At 36.0% G+C, this 17,789-nt stretch overlaps 1 protein-coding gene across 1 annotated transcript in view; it reads right to left on the reverse strand.

Annotated features, from left to right (window-relative positions):
- Positions 1-17,789, reverse strand: part of ADAMTS19 (ADAM metallopeptidase with thrombospondin type 1 motif 19) — a 252,046-nt gene that overhangs the window by 6,553 nt on the left and 227,704 nt on the right. Inside the window, exons 21-22 of the mRNA XM_026454497.1 lie at positions 15,620-15,715; positions 464-496 (exon numbers count right to left, since the gene is read on the reverse strand). Of these exons, the coding sequence (XP_026310282.1) occupies positions 464-496; positions 15,620-15,715 (129 nt within the window). The remainder of the gene's footprint in view (positions 1-463; positions 497-15,619; positions 15,716-17,789) is intronic.

Here is a 17,789-nt window from a genome sequence, read left to right on the forward strand (position 1 = left end):
TTTATAGTGAAAGTATTTAGGTGATTATGCTGTGCAGTCTGAGTTTGGAAATTACTGGCTAAAAGTACATGTTCTGTATTTAGCACAGACCCTTTATATTGCTTCTTATCTGTAAGTAGTACCATATAATTCATCTAGTTTGTCGCTTCAGCTGCATGGTAAATTATGCAAGAGTTGTTCGTATGTCATGTTCAATAATGAAGCCTATATTTCTGGTATGACGGTAGTTTACTGCAGAATAATGGAATTTTATGTGCATGACATTAACATGAATCTACAGATAACTTAGCTTTCTAAGTTTTACTCTGTATATATTTCCGCAAAATATCTTTTCATCTGATGAATTCTTAGCTTTCTGCAAATAGCAGATCAAAGAACAACAAACTATGATGTTATGTCCTTTAAACCTGACTTTTTCTCTTAAACTTCTACATGATCTGAATATTTCCAGTTCAGTGTAAGCTTTATTATAATTTCCATCTATTATAGGAGGACTCTTTGACATGGTCTTTCTCCTTTAAAAGCCTTAATCTCAATACCACTCTATACAATGGATATAACCATATAAATAAAGACATGCTTAGAAAAGTATTTTCAGGACAATGAAATACAGTTTAACTAAAACTTTTAAAGGATTAATATAACATAGAACAAAATGCTGTTCTAGTATCTATTCCTAAAAGTTCTGTAAATCTTTTTTTTTTTTTTTTTGAGACGGAGTCTTGCTCTGTCGCCCGGGCTAGAGTGCAGTGGCCGGATCTCAGCTCACTGCAAGCTCCACCTCCTGGGTTTACGCCATTCTCCTGCCTCAGCCTCCAGAGTAGCTGGGACTACAGGCGCCCGCCACCTCGCCCGGCTAGTTTTTTTGTATTTTTAGTAGAGACTGGGTTTCACCGTGTTAGCCAGGATGGTCTCCTGACCTCGTGATCCGCCCGTCTCGGCCTCCCAAAGTGCTGGGATTACAGGCTTGAGCCACCGCGCCCGGCCTAAAGTTCTGTAAATCTTGAAAAAAATCACTATATTTGAGAAACCAAAAGAACAAGAGAAGCCTTAGAAAGATGAAATCACTCTGATGTGATAAAGAAGGTTCTCAACATTTCAAAGAGGCCCATAATTAGTCACAGACTATGCCTGACACTTTTAGTCAATCTTATATAATCAACTCCAAAGGATATGAGCAAAGCAAAATAACACATCGTTTTTCAGTATTATTGAAAATGACATAAAATAACAGCAGACACATGATAACTCAGAAAACATAATCTTAGCAGATAATGGCTGGACAGCACCTTTGATAAAAATTTGGGAACTAAAAAAAGATGTTAGTTGCATTTTATAGGCAAATTATGTTTTGTAACTATTTGGGCATAACCTGGAAATAAAAATATTGTCCAAGAAATAATGAAAGTTCTGTAATTCATTAAACTAAAACAGTATAATTTTCTGTTTTTGAAACTAATAACTAATAGATTTGCTTTATTATTAAAATAAATAATCTTTTAGCTTTAGAATCTAATTTTCATTAGAATATTTTAATACGATATCAAGTTTTCTTACTAGTATTTTCTTTATAAAATATAATTTGGTAAAACTTTTATTACAAATGTATGGAAAATGGACAGTTATTTGAAATAGAACAATTGAAATCCCAAGGTATCTTCTAAACTATTATTTTATTATAGAAGACAATATTAAATAATCAAATATCTTCTCAAATAATGTCACTGTGATTAAAAACACACCGACATTAAAGAAAAAGCCAAAATAATTCTGACTTCAAAATTAGGAGACCTGGCTGCTAATTATTTGCCTCTAGCAAATAATTTACCTGAAACTTATTTTTCCTTTTTGTTAGACAAGGCATTGTAGTAGATGATAGCTGCAGTTTCAGGTCTAAATTACTATCAAAGTAAAATTCCAAAGATTTATTATTAAAAGTTACTATCATCTAAGTGGTGAAAATTTCTAAGTAGTGAAGCCACATAAGAGTAAAGACTCTAATCTCATTAACTATTATCCACTTTGCCAGCTCACAGTTGTGGCAAGTCTTTTGCTTTCTGCAAATAGAAGTCCTGTCTAACATAGTCTTAAAATTATAGTCTGCTTGAATGTCTCACAATACCACATCATTTATTTTTGTTTTCAAATATTTATTGACCACTCATTATGTGCATGGTCTTGTGTAAAAAATAAAAACACCAGAGATCATTTACTATGGATCTGGTATTTTATTCAATAACATTTATTAACAAAACACAATGACATAAAATCAATGGAGTTGGAAGTAGATTACTACCACTATGGAAGCTGGGTAATTTCATCTACTTTTAGCCAGTTATGTAATATTTAAACAATCAGTTACACTACAAAGCCACCTTGTTGCTTTGTGATCAAAGGAAACCAATAGTACTGTTATGGGAAAGGGCCCCCGATCCAGACCCCAAGAGAGGGGTTTCTGGGCCTCTCACAAGACAGAATTCAGGGTGAGTCCTTAGAGTAAAGTGAAAGCAAGTTTATTAAGAAGATAAAGGAATACAAGAAGGGCTACTCCATAGGCAGAGCAGCGGCATGGGCTGCTCAACTTAGTATACTTATAGTTATTTCTTGATTATATGCTAAACCAAAGGTGGATTATTCATGAATTTTCTGGGACAGGGGTGGGCAATTCAAAGAACTGTGGGTTCTTCCCCTTTTTAGACCACATAGGGTAACTTTCTGATGTTGCCATGGCATTTGTAAACTGTCATGGTGCTGGTGGGAGTGTGTTTTAGCATGCTACTGCATTATAATTAGTGTATAATGAGCAGCGAGGAGGACCAGAAGTCACTTTAATCACCATCATGGTTTTGGTGGGTTTTGGCCGGCTTCTTTACTGCAACCTGTTTTATCAGCAAGGTCTTTGTGACCAGTGTCTTGTGCCCACCTCCCACCTCATCCCATGACTTAGAATGCCTTAACCTCCTGGGAATGCAGTCCAGTAGGTCTCAGCCTTATTTTACCGGTCCTATGCAAGAGCGAGTCTCTCTGGTTCCAAAGTCTCTGGCAGTACTACTTCTGAAAGTTTTTCCTTCATTCAATACGAACAGGAAGAAGCTAGCACTTATGTAGTATTTATTATATGCCAGGCACTGTGTTAAAGCTCATATTTACTTTAATTTAATATCTTCATTTATTTTAATGAAGGCCATGAATACTATTATCCCTTTTAAACAGACGAGAAAGTAGATGCTCACATAAATTCACAAATTGCCTATGGTTTTACAGACAAGAAGTGCTGGAATTAGAGTTTTAACTTAAAAAATACTGAATTCAGCATTTGAATGCTGAAGCACTATTTAATACTAGAAAATTGCTAATATTCCTTTTATGTTAAAATAGAAATATTTCCCTTTTCCACATACTGCCATGTTAGACTATTATCCTCCTACTTTACTGTTAAATTAAAAATTAATGAATTTTGAAAGCTTTTTTGTTTAATTTTTAGTATAACTCAGGTTATGTGGTATGAGGTAAACTTTTGTTCTAAGGACAATTCACATGCATGATTCATCTTTAGATAGGGTGATCATATAATTTATTATCCATATCAGGACATTTGTGAAATAAGTTGCTGATAATAACTTTCCCCAGACTCTAGGCATACTGAGACAGTCCTGAATAAACTAAAACATCTAGTCACCTTATCTACAGACAACCTACTGACAGATCATATATTAGACAATAAACACAAATGAACAGACATATGAAATACCTATTATATTCCATGCCTCTAATATGCTTTTACATAGAATATCTTGCTTATCTTTCTCATAACCCTAACAACATTGCTAATAGAAAGTGTGAAGCATGTATTTCAATTGGTCATTCAACAAATATTTACTGAGCCAATGTGCTACTTCTGGAGACTGGGATGTAATAGTAAGCAAAACAGACAGGAACAGGGGCCCCCAGGAGCTTACATTTTAATGGGGGAGAGGGTAAGAGCAAAAAAAAAAAAAAAAAAAAAAAAAAAGGAGGAAAGTACACTAAAATTTACATGTTAACAGGTACTATGGAAAAAATTAAAGCTGAGAGAGAGGATGGGAAACGTTTGGGATAAGGGGTTTTGTAATTCAAATGGGAAAATCAGGGTAGGACTCAAGGAGATGATAGAAAGACATGCCCCATAAGGAGAGACAAACCTCAAATGCAAGTCTTTTGATTCCAGATATAATGTTATTTCTACTATCTGCACTATATAGTTTTATTCATATATTTGTGTGCTATGATATTCTAAGATATTTAATAACAAGGGCAAATGAGTAGAGTGGACCTTTAGGTAGGTGTTTCTTCAGATTCCATGGCATGCTCTCTCTCTCCTTCCTTCCCTTCTCCCTTCTTTCAGTCCTTCTTTCTAATAAATGCTACATCTTGCTCTTCACATGTGTATCAAGTAATTTAATGTATATTTGAAACAAGACACACTATAGAGTTCCACTAAAAACCAAAATGCTAAAATGTCAACATCAATTTGCCAGCAAATCGGAAAGAAATACAGAGTTTAGCGGATAACTTGCTATTGAAATTTCTTTTACAAGGAACATTTTCTGACTAGAGTATTTTAAAAAGAGAGTCTTGTATTGTCTGATAGATATTCTGTTCCCCAAACAGTTTAATGTTGACCCAAAAGACCTTTGAAACAAAGCACCTCATGAATCAACTCCACATACAAGATTTAATTCTGAATAGGAAACACAACCATGATGTCCCAGGTTTACTAGAGTAAAATGAAAGCAATCATCTTTAGAGCAAACTTAAACAGCTTAGAAAATAGGTCACAAGGATTTAGGACTTAAGCAAATTTTTGACATAGACAAACAACAAGGCACAAGGAAAATTGATGTTGATAATCCCTTTTCCCCACCAAAAAATAAGCCCTAAAGTCTCTGAAAGCAAAATTTGTTCTATTGCCTTAGTGATACTCATCAATTAAATCTACCTAAGGAAAGTACAATCTTCTCTGTACTTGGGTACACATGAGATAATTTCACCATGTAAACCAAAAATAAAATTCCAAGTCCCCCAACTAACTGAATGGACCCCTCCTGTCAGCCAAGAGCATTCTAGAAGTAAACCTGAAACACAAATTCAGGCCATGAATGGGTGGCAGTGTTATACTAGATAGGCAGACATGAGCAAGGCAGAAGAGGGACTCTCCCTCCCCCACAACCAGGAATGTCAGGCGACCATCAGGTGATGGTCAGTAGGTTGTTAACTGTCTCTCTAAAATAATAATTAGTTGCAGCCAGCACTTGGGGAAGGCAGTTTCCCTACAGATGGAAAAAAACCGGAAACTGGTGATCAGCAGCTTTCCAATAAGAGCTCAGGAATTGGGCAAGTGGTCTCAAGCATGAGCATTAAGAGGAAAAATGGTGGCGTTTAACTGCTATATGACCTCCTAGGAATATTAGACTAGTAAGGGAAGAGCACCTTAAGTGAGCACGCATGCAACGCCAGTAAACACACTGCGCATGCTCCACTCCCAAGTGCGAGCCAGCCATTGTGCATGTGGACAGCTCACCCCAAAAGAAGAATTGGGGAGAAGGAATGGAAGACCCCGGAAGCATGCCAACATATAACACCTCAAGCCAAAAGATCAAGCCGCATACTTGCCCTTCAGGTTACCTGCTTGGCCCTCTTCCAAGTTTATTTTCCATCCTTTCATTCCTGCTCTGTATAAAAGCTTTTTAATACATTTTTCATACACTAGCTGGAAAGAAATTATTTAGGCAGTTTGTGAGAGTCAGAGAGTCCTTGGTAAAGGCTTTCTTTTAATGAAAAGCAGCCCCCAAATCATTCCTTTTCTAAGAAAGAACAGCCTGTAGAATTGAGCTGCAGACATAGAAGCTAGAAGCTTGCATGGGTGAATGCCTGCAACTGTGCCAATAGGAAAAGGCTACCTGGGGGTCTGATATGTTCGACATGGAGGGTCCCTCTCCCTTTTTCTTTGTCAGCCAGGTGTAGAATAAAGGAACAGTCAACACGATACCAGACGAGAGGAGAACCCATCTGCGTAATAAAAGATTAGGGTGGGGTGGCCAGTTTCTTCCTGTGCTATGCAAACGAATGGCACACCTGGTCTGCCCAATCTCTCATGCCCTATGTAAATCAGACACAGCCTCCTCAACCTCATCTATAAAACCTCATCTATAAAACCTCATGCATTTCACCACAGAATCAGAAGACCCACTCAGGAGTCCCTCTCTCTCTACGAGAGTTATTCTCTTTTCTTGTTCTTTTGCCTATTAAACATCTGCGCTTAAGCTCATTTATTGTGTGTCCGCCCCTGGCATAACACAACAAACCTCGGGTATTTACCCCAGATAATGACGCTGCTTCACTTTCACTCCTGCTGTAAAACTTGCCTTGGTCTCTCCTTCTGCCTTATGCCCCTCAAATTCTTTCTTCTGAAGAGACAAGAACTGAGGGTGCTGTAGACCCAAGTGGATTTGCTGCTGGTAACAGTAGAACATACTCCATAATACCCTCCTCCCTTTGGAATTCAGGCGTAGCTGACCAGCATTGACGTTAAAAAAGAGACCTTAAGATTGACAAAGCAAACTCTTTGTGGCAATAAGAATATGACAGACAGCAGGCCCTGAAACAAATTAAAGTAATTTACTCCAAAACTTATTTTCTTGACATATTTTGAAATGGCCATGCAAAGCTTCTCTTGTGGGAAAAATCTACATTCTGTAAAGAATCCCCTTCTCTTTCCAGGTCTTTTTCTTGATCCAGAAGAGAATTAACTAAGAATCTGGCACCTTTTTGAGTCTGATAAGAAACATTTACTATCTATTCTCTCTGAAGCCTGCTAAGTAGAAGCTTCACCTGCATAAGAATCTTGGTCTCCACAACCCCTTATCTTAACCCAGACACACTCCCTTCTATTGATTCCAGGTCTTTAAATAAATTCTTTCAATCCATTGCCAATCAGAACATCTTTGAATCCACCTATGACCTGGTAGCTCCCTCTTCAAGTTGTCCCTGTATCAAACCAATGTACATCTTATATGTATTGATTGCTGTCTTACGTTTCCCAAAAATGTATAAAACTAAGCTGTAGCCTGACTACCTTGGGTACATGTTCTCAGAATTTCCCTGGGCTGTGTCATGGGCTGTGGTCACTCATATTTGGCTCAGCATAAATCTCTTTAAATATTTTACACAGTTTGACTCTTTTCATTGACAACCCCATATTTCTTTTATAATGAAATAAATCTATTATTGCCCTGGACATTAGTGACAATGTCTAAGATTGTATTAAGTTGTATCTATACTGTGGCTCACATGTCAAACACTAAACACGATAAAATAATTCTCAATAATTTGAACACTTTGGACTCTCAAAATGATCAGAGAAATAGTTTAGTAAGTGAGAAGTTCAAATAGAAATGTTAGCAAATCAATTTGGTAACAAGAAAAAGACTTAATCTTCTTTCAAAATGAAATATACCTTCTTAAACCCTATAGTCGTTTTCAGTCTCTAAAGCTTAATTTCCTGCCATTTCCTACTTTATTACCTGTCATTCTTATGCCAGGTAATAAGAGCTGAATGACTTTATTCTACCTAAAAATAGTTTAATCAAAATAAACCAGCTGAAAGGGAAATCCTTGGGGGACGTATAAGCAATGTCCAAATTTACAGAAGCGTAGAGTAGAAGTTTACTTAACTCAGATGTTTATATTTTTTCTACAAGTGACCATGGATGATGTAGTAACAGATACAGACATGAATTCTTACAAAATTATATCTACTAAGTTGATAGCACCGAGCAGACAGGGTTTGGCATTACTGAAAAAGATAGGCTCAGATGTCAAAATGATTTGACAAACTTATGGACTGGCCTAAACACAGACAAATGAGAGAAAATGAAAACGTGTAGGAAATAAAAACACACTCAAAAAAAAAAAAAATCTTAACAAATTCTCTGTGACATTATTGTAGAAACAAAGGGATGAAATGAACTCTGAATAGTTGTGAAGTCCATTTCTTGGACAGACCAAGGTGTGAAATCCTTTCTTCTATCATAAAAGATGAAAGAGACATGAGACACTGCTGACAAGTTAAATAACATGAGAAAACTGAACATGGAAATTTCACTCCTGAAATTGTATTACTTATGGCATTAATGGAAAGTGTTGCTGAGATCTTCACTTAATCCCTAGAAGAAAATCTAGGCAATACCATTCAGGACATAGGCACGGGCAAAGATTTTATGATGAAATCACCAAAAGCAATTGCAACAAAAGCTAAATTTGACAAATGGGATCTAATTAAACTAAAGAGCTTCTGCACAGCAAAAGAAACTATCATCAGAGTGAAAAGGCCACCTACAGAATGGGAGAAAATTTTTGCAATCTACCTATCTAACAAAGGTCTAATATCCAGAATTTACAAGGAACTTAAACACACTTAGAAGATGAAAACACAACCCTTTCAAAAAGTGAGCAAAGGACAGGAACAGACACTTCTCAAAAGAAGACATTAATGCAGCTAAGAAACGTGAAAAAAAGCTCAATATCACTGATCATTAGAGAAATGCAAATCAAAACCACAGTGAGATACCATCCCACACCAGTCAGAATAGTGATCATTAAAAAGTCAAGAAACAACAGATACTGGTGAGGCTGTGGAGAAATATGACACTTTTATACTGCTGGTGGGAATGTAAATCAGTTTAATAATTGTGGAAGAGAGTGTGGTGATTCCTCAAGGATTTAGAACCAGATATACCACTTGATCCAGCAATTCCATTACTGGGTATATACACAAAGGAATATATATCATTCTGTTATAAAGATACATGCACACATATGTTTATAGCAGCACTATTCACAATAGCAGAGACATGGAACCAACTCAAATGTGCATCAGTGATAGACTGGATAAAGAAAATGTTGTACATATACAACATGGAATACTATGCAGCCATAAAAAGAGATGAGATCATGTCATTTGCAGGGACATGGATAAAGCTGGAAGGCATCATCCTCAGCAAACACAGGGAAAGAAAACCAAACACTGCATGTTCTGACTCATAAGTGGGAGTGGAACAATGAGAATACATGGACACAGGGAGGGGAACAATACACACTGGGACCTGTTGGGGATGGAGGAGGGGAGGGAGAGCATCAGGACAAATAGCTAATGCATGCAGGGCTTAATATCTAGGTGACAGGTTGAAAAGGACAGCAAACCACCATGGCACACGTTTACCCATGTAACAAACCTGCATGTTCTGCACATGTATCCTGGAACTTAAAATTAAAAAAAAAACAAAAAACAAAAAACAAAAAACTTTGGTTTAACACTGAAAAATAGGTGAATACCTTATAGAAGATGCTCAAAGAAATGTCCATTGACCTTGAGATATTTACAGATGTCATAGCTCCAGTATGTTCAAGATCAGTGAATGTGTACTATTGAATACGTGTGGCCTGATGAAATTAAAGTTTTTCAAGTGTAATCTGATACATTTTAGGAACTGAGGTTAATTAGATCTAAAATAGCACAATGGTATAAAGAAGTTTTTGATGGGTCAAATGCTACACAGAAGATATGAAAGTACTCTGTTGCTAAATTTTCATTATTTTATATAGAAATGTTCCTTTTATGATATAGTTTAATATGTTTATCAAGATCATCTTCACATATTCTTTCCCATAGTTTATATGAACACCATTATGCTTAGTAGGTATCCACTCAATTCCGGTGAATGATAGCAAATACGCTCTGAAATATACTGAAATAAGTAAAACGTGTTTAATTCAAAGGGGCTGCACAAGCTCCAATAAATAGCCATCCACAAATTTATAAAGTGCCCAAATGAGACAAAAGAACAGTCAAACATGATGTCAATGGGTTATTCAAGACTTGCACATAGTACAACTTGAATCTACTTTTGTAAAGTATAAAATTATCTTTCTGTCATTGAAAATTCATGAATCATATGTAGAAATTTATGTGATGGCTCATGGTATAACCTAGCCATTATCATGTTTCTGCCAAATTCACCAAAGAATATTGTTGTCTGCTGTGCCAAGAAGCAGCGTAGGCACTTCTGAACAACTTAATTTCACTAAACACGTTATAAACGGGCTATTCATAAAAGCCTCTGAACTACTCTCCTGTTGAGAGAGCAGACACTCATTCTTTCCATTGATCTCTGACTCTTGTATGGCTTCTGCACTGCATGGGCTCTGACATCCACTGGACTGCCCCACATGACAATTTCTGATGTCTTACACTGTTGCTATCTGGCAAGCAGCCAACAATTATGCTGTTTTCTGTATTTAACTTGCATAAACAACTATACTAGAATCGTGACACTGAGTCTTGTAATTCTTTCTTTGTAAAAATAAAGATTTATTAGTGCTTCTCAAAATGAACGTGAAAGGAAGAAGTATAAGAATATACGGTCCTAGGCTGGGCACAGTGGCTCATACCTGTAATCCCAGCACCTTGGAAGGCCGAGGTGGGTGCATCACCTGAGGTCAGGAGTTTGAGACCAGCCTGGCCAACATGGTGATACCCTGTCTCTACTAAAATAGAAAAATTAGCCGGGCTTGGTGGCGAACATCTTTAATCCCAGCTACTCAGGAGGCTGAGGCACAAGAATCGCTTGAACCCTGGAGGCGGAGGTTGCAGTAAGCCAAGATCATGCCACTGCACTCCAGCCTTGGTGACAGAGCGAGACTTTGTCTCAAAACAAACAAACAAAAAATTTATATATATATAATACATACACACACACATATATGTTTATGTGTGTGTGTATATATATGTGGGTGTGTGTATATGTGTGTGTGTATATATATATACTGTTCTAAAATTAAAGTATATGATAGAAGCTCTTACTGATTGGCACAAAAAGCTCAAAAGAAAAAAAGATAAATATTTAATTTTAGTTATTTATTTCTAAGATGAAGTCTCCCTCTGTTGCCCAGGCTGTAGTACACTGGCACAATCTGGGCTCACAGCAATCTCTGCCTCCCAGGTTCAAGCGATTCTCCTGCCTCAGCCTTCCAAGTACCTGGGATTTCAGGTGCTGCCACCATACCCAGCTAATTTTTGTATTTTTCGTAGAGATGGGCTTTTGCCATATTGGCCAGGCTGGTCTCGAACTCCTGACCTCAAGTGATCTGCCCACCTCAGCCTCCCAAAGTCCAGGGATTACAGACGTGGGTCACTGTGCTCAGCCAATAAATATTTTAGTGTTAGAATGAAATATTCTTCAACTGGCAGTTTGATATTTTACTTTAATCATATCATTTTGAAAACATGCATTGAGATAATTACTAACTCTACTTATTTGACTAACAACTGCTCTTATAGAAAATGTTCCATATTTGTCCTTTAAGTTATAATTTGAAGTAATATATGATTTTGAACATGGGGTTAAAGAAAAGACTTCCACATCTAGTCTTATACATTGAGAATTGATGGTAAAATGCCAAAGTTTAAAATTATTAACTAAATGTTAGTTTCTACCTTTCATGTCAGGACTTCAGAAAAGTCATATAAGTACTGTTTCCGTACTAGCTAGTCATTTGTCACTCTGAATATTTAGATTACTTAGGTTTGGGGACTATATGGGAGATTACAGTATAAATAAATGTGTAGATTTAGGTTATATAATCTACTAGTTTGTCAGTGAGTTCATGGAACTATTAATCTGTGCATGTTAAACACATCCTAAAGGAACTGTAAGATTCTTCAAGCTGTAAATCCTATAAAATGTCATGTTAAATACTTTACCAAAGAGGCAGAAAACACAACAGTAAAAATATCACTCTAAGGTGTTTAAATTTTTGTTAGATTAAAAAACTCAACAGCAATCTGTTTTTTAATTCTTAAATTAAAAGAAACACTTCAGTGCATTTAGGGGTTAAAATCATAATTCTCACACTTGGCCAGCACAGAGATTACCCAAGATTCTTTACTTCTAGACTATGCCAAAGATATATATTTTGGAGAAAATGTGTATTCTCCAGGCCAACAGCTAAGGAAGGCTCTGTAATGCTTTGCTCATTTCCAGCTGGCCTCTGTAAGAAATAGGAATTCCTAAATTAAGGGAAAATTGTCACTGGCAGAGCGCAAATGTTTTTTTCCTCAACCAATATAATAGACAATCTTACAGAACCTGATCTAATCTGTAATGATAAGTGCCAATCTGTAACAAGGTTAACAGCATAGACTTGGGTGATTTGTCTTTGGGAATAATGGATTATTCCAAAGTGGTTTAACAAGAGTGAAGTAGCATTCACAGTGGAGAGAGAACCTCATAAGGAAACCAAACGATGACTTCTACTGGAAATTATTAGCGCTGCATTCCTATTCATTTATGTATATGTTTGGCAGTTCCATCTTTCAACTTTTTAATAAAGTGAGTGTGAAACAAGCATACTAAAGAACAAAAGTTAGGTTTGTTTTTAAAGATTTGCTATTCATTTTGGTCTGGGTTTCAGTGTCTTTTTAAAGCAATTTGTCTGCCTTATTTAACACATGGATATTTGGAATTGAATCCATTCCTAGAGATCAGGCATTTGAGGGTGTTTGTGTGTGTGTGTGTGTGTGTGTGTGTGTGTGTGTGTATGTGTTTAATTAATTCATTAATATTTGGATCTAACATTCAAACTCTTCTTGCCTCTTTAATGAAAATGTTTAAATATATTTATAGCAAATCAAGGAAATGTGTGTCACAAAATCAAACAGATTGCTTCTGAATGATTTAGAGAGAAATGAATATGTTGTGAAAGGACCGTCAAAATAACCAAAATGTGTTTTATATCAAAGTGTACACTGATCACCACAACAATGGAAGAAAAAAATGATGTTTGCATTAAGAAGTAATTAACAGACACAAAGTTTTGGACATACTTGCAATTCTGTGAGAACTCAGATCAGAAATCAGTTTGCTAAAGTGAAAAAAGTGTATCAAGACATTTCTATTTTATTACTGTCATTCCAGTGAAACATCTTCCCACCAGAGAGAACTTTTTGGAATGACAATCATTAAATTTCCTTTTCAAATAAAATACTTTCCATGTCTAATCTAACAGTTGTGTGTCAAAAGTGGATCAGATCCCTCTGTGGCCAAGTGAGAGAGAAGTGTATGTTTTTTTGTTCTGATTTTTTAAATAAGTAAAGTCTTGATTTAAATAGCACAGATAGCATTAGATAGCTATATTTAACTTATTCCAACTTAGAATAAACTATGTATTTTCCAATTGGCAGAGAAAATTCTTAAGTGAGCTTTGCTTATGTCCTCCACTTCTTTTGTAAGGTAGATAATGGCTATCCAACCTAATGGGGAGTATTCCAGCCAAATGGATTCAAGAGGACACAAAAGTAGCCTGTCTGTTTCCTTGAAACTCAACTTTAAAAACTTTTATTGGTCTCAAGTATTCTGATATTAAAGTAAGGGTAAATTTACTTAAAAACATATTTTCAAGTAGTTTGAGTTATGATATAGGAAAAGGTGAAGAGAGTTGTATGACTACTAAAATTATGTTGATTAGTTTAACTTTCATGGAAAATATCAGTGAATAAATCTTTTGTCGTAAAATATATGAAATCTTAGTTGTTATCAAATTAGAGTCAGAAAAATCAACCCATAAATATATACACTTACTGTGTATCCCCCCGAAGTTTTTAAATAATTTAAAATTTTAAAAAATACAATGCTTAAATGTATAATACTTTAAATTTATTTTTTTTTCTTACACATATAGTGCAATGGTCTGATTGCTGATATATTTTTGAGAAGGGTAAAGGAGTTAATATTTTCTTAATGAAATGGCAATAATGTAAGACAATAATTGCGAAAAACTAATGTAATCAATAAGTACCAAGGAGTTCTTAAGCTGTCACTTATTGACGAAGCCCTTTGAGAAACTAGGTACTTCAGCTGGTCTTTGAGGATTTGGATTGTTGGAAGAAACACATTGTAGGCAAACAGAACAGTATAAACAAAGACACAGAGATTGTGGAAGTAAAAACTGCTCAGGCCTGAGCTTAGTGGGAACACCTGAGTTAATGAAAATGATGAGAAAATTCTGGAGACGTAGGTTAGGTTACACTACAGAAAGCTTTGAGCCACAGTATCTGGTAGTTGATGCAATCAATGGTGAATCTCTGGGAGTACTTAAGAGTATAGGAAAGAATGATGCAACCATCTCTTGTGAATAGACGGAGCTGTGGGAGGAGGAGTATGCAGGTAAGGAAACTCTTACTCTAATTCTGGTGAAATATAGGAAGGGATTGTGGTATTATATTGGGAATTAAGAGTAACTGAGGCAAAACCCTACTTGTGTAAAGAGGAATAAGTGCCAAGGATAACTTCTAGGCCTGGGTAGGTAGGGAGATGATTTTGAAATGTTTTGAGAAAAAAAAAAAAAAAAAGGGAAACTGGAAGTGGGCTATAGTCTTGAGAAAATAAGATCAAGAATTTTGGTTTAAATATATATCTTTTAAAGATGAGGTCTGGCTTTGGAGCCTCATGACTCATCTCAGCACTTTGGTAGGCCAAGGCAGGCAGATGGCTTGAGCCCAGGAGTTTGAGACCAGCCTGAGAAACATGGTGAAACCCCATCTCTACTAAAAATATAAAAATCAGGTGCATGTCTGAGTCCCAGCTACACAGGAGGCTGAGATGGAAGGACTGTTTGAGCCCAGGAGGCAAAGGCTTGCAGTGAGCTCAGACTGCACCATTGCACTCCAGCCTGGGCAACAGAGCGAGACCCTGTATCAGAAAAAAAATAAATAAATAAAAATAAAAATAAATAAAAATGAGGAGTTATTGGAATGCCAAAAGCACTTTCCTAGCGCAGCTGAAGTTTGAGTTGAGACTAAAGATAGAGTACTCTCAACTCCCTGTGATTCAGTCCCCATCACATGGAATATTTTTTTTAAATCCTTTTTTTTTTTTGTTTCTCATGATTTCTCTCTTGCTCCTCTGAATAACCCTGTCTCAGTTCCTTCTGCCGCAGCTGCTGCTTCTCTCACACACCTTTACAGAAGGAGTTTCTCAGAATTGCGTTTTTTTCTTCTCATGCTACACTCTCTACCCAGGTACACGTATACTTTGAAATTTTAAACACTGTTTAGGTGTGATAACTCAGAAATTTCTATTTCCATCCCATACCTCTCCCCTAATCTGCCTACTACTCACCAGTATTTAACTGTTAGATGAGCACATTGAAACAAAACAGAATTCACAGTCTTCCCTTTCAAACTTAATCTTTCTCCAGGGTCTCATATCACAAAAACCACCATCCATACAAGTTGCTTAGGCCAAAAAACTAACCTGGGAGTTCTCCTTAACACCTCCTGCTTTCTTACCTCCCACTACAGATATCAACCCAAGTTCTTTTCATTTTAACCTCACAAAAAATTCTCAAATGCAACGATTTCTCCCTAGCCCCACTGATACTACAATTTGAATATAGCCAGCACTTACATAGTTACTGTGTATGTGACACTATTCTCAGAATTTTCCATGAATTATTTCATTTGGACCCATTAACTTATAACAGAAGATACAGAATTCAAACCAGATATACTGAGCTATCTTACCTCTTCTAGTCCCAAGTCCTCAACTCTCTCCTGAAACTCTATAGTATTTTCACATCTCCCTGTATCCATAATATCAATCATTCTCAATAGTATAGCCTGAAAAAATGTAAGGATTAAAAAAGTAAGAGTTTTTTAAAAAATTGCAGATAGAAACTGTTAACAAGTTTTATAAAATTAAAAGTAATTATATAGATATGGTAAAATTATAAGTAAAAAAATTCATTTCCCGCAATGTAATTCAATAAAATGTTCTTTGTACATCTGTGTAGAAAATAAGATCAATGTGTATATTAATATGTATATGATTAACATACCTACAATAACCTTTGTTGACACTACATAATTCTGCATGATATTTACTTACTTAATAATAGGTCTTGGAGAAATTTTCTTATCAGCATGTATTTATCTATAAATTTTTTTTTAAAGCTACAATATTCCACTGTTTAAAACAGCATCGTGAGTTCTATAAATAGTTAATGGACAAACAGGTTGTTTTAATTTTTTGTTGACTTAAAACTATAGCAATGAGCAACTTCATAAATATGGTTAGCAAATTATGCAAAAATGTTCATAAGGAAAATCTTGTTAAACATTTTTTAAAATGTTCATAAGGAAAATTTTTGAGTTAAAGACTGTATGCATTTCAAAATGAGATGTAATTTTTTCACCTATCAAGTTAGTGTAAAAAAATGATAACATCCAGTATTAGAAGTGCTGTGCAGAAAGAGATATGTGAAAGCAATTGGACTCAGTTGAGTCTGCACCCTTTAAATGGAGCTTTCGAGTTGCCCCCTGATATCCCTCACTCCACTTCTCCTGTGTTACTTCTGTGTGTGCGCATGTTTACTTGTAAACATATTTATTAGATTTATTTATTATGCTCTATGTACTTATGCATATTTTGTCCTATAGCACAGACCTGTAGATGTATATTTTTCTAATCCATTCTGCTATTTGTGTTTCATTGACTCTTCATTTTAAGGACTTCAAAATACATTTCCTTGAACTATGCACATCATTGACACTGGATTATTACTTTTACTTGCATGGTGAGAGCACTTTGACATTCCAAGAAACCTGTTGTTACTTTGGTACATTTTACAAACGTGGAGTTTGAGGCTAGGAGGACTAAGGAACTGTTCCTCTGCAAACAAGATCAACACCAATGTGAAACCCTGGTTGTGTGGATGCTGGAGTGCCATCCAGTCATCCTGAAGCAAAATCTCAAGGCCAGAACCCCCAGCTCAGGGTCCACGGCTCTGTTTGTTAAAGAAATTTTGTTAATTTTTTTTTTTTTTTTCAGAATCTCGCTCTATTCCCAGGCTGCAGTGCAGAGGCATGGTCTTGGCTCAATGCAGCTTTCGCTTCCTGGGTTCAAGCAATTCTCATGCCTCAGCCACCCAAGTAGGTGGGATTACAGGTATGTACCACCATCACTGGCTAATTTTTGTAGTTTTAGGAGAGTCAGGGTTTTGCCCTGCTGGCCAGGCTGGTCTTGAACTCCTGGCCTCAATTGATCTTCCTGCCTTGGCCACCCAAAGTGTTGTGATTACAGATGTGAACCACTGTGCCCAGCCTGTTTGTTACATTTTAAATCCAAAGACCTCATGTGATATCTTTGTAATTGGCTGATCATTTGTATATTTTTCTTGCATCTTAAACTTGTATTTCTCTAGTTATCCTGGTTATCTGGTTATGTCTATCTCTGGATAGGCTCTATTAGTTGATGAACACATATTTCACCATATCTAAGTAAAATACACTCAGTGTTAAGACTACTGCTTATAATTTTATGAAATTATCAAATTCTCATATTTTTTCATGTGAACATACCTCCCCACCCCCTGCAACATTGAATCCTTTTGAGTTCAACATCACAAACATGAGATTTAGCATGTATGCTCCATCCTTCTATAAAGAATATCAAAAGTAACTCCATCACATTTACTTTCTGAATTAATTTGAGATATGATTTTGGAGATGAAATTAGAGATTTCCAATTATGCTGCATAAGAATAATAATTATTATTATGCAAAGATATGCATCATGATAACAGAAAATAAATCACTATGGTTTGGCATGGAACACAACTGTATGTTATATATTACAAACCTGTAGAGGTTGGGAGGGTGCAATGAGTTAAACAACCTTGGGTTCAAATCCCAG

This window comes from Piliocolobus tephrosceles, chromosome 4 (assembly GCF_002776525.5).
Source record: "Piliocolobus tephrosceles isolate RC106 chromosome 4, ASM277652v3, whole genome shotgun sequence".
Lineage (NCBI taxonomy): Eukaryota > Metazoa > Chordata > Mammalia > Primates > Cercopithecidae > Piliocolobus > Piliocolobus tephrosceles.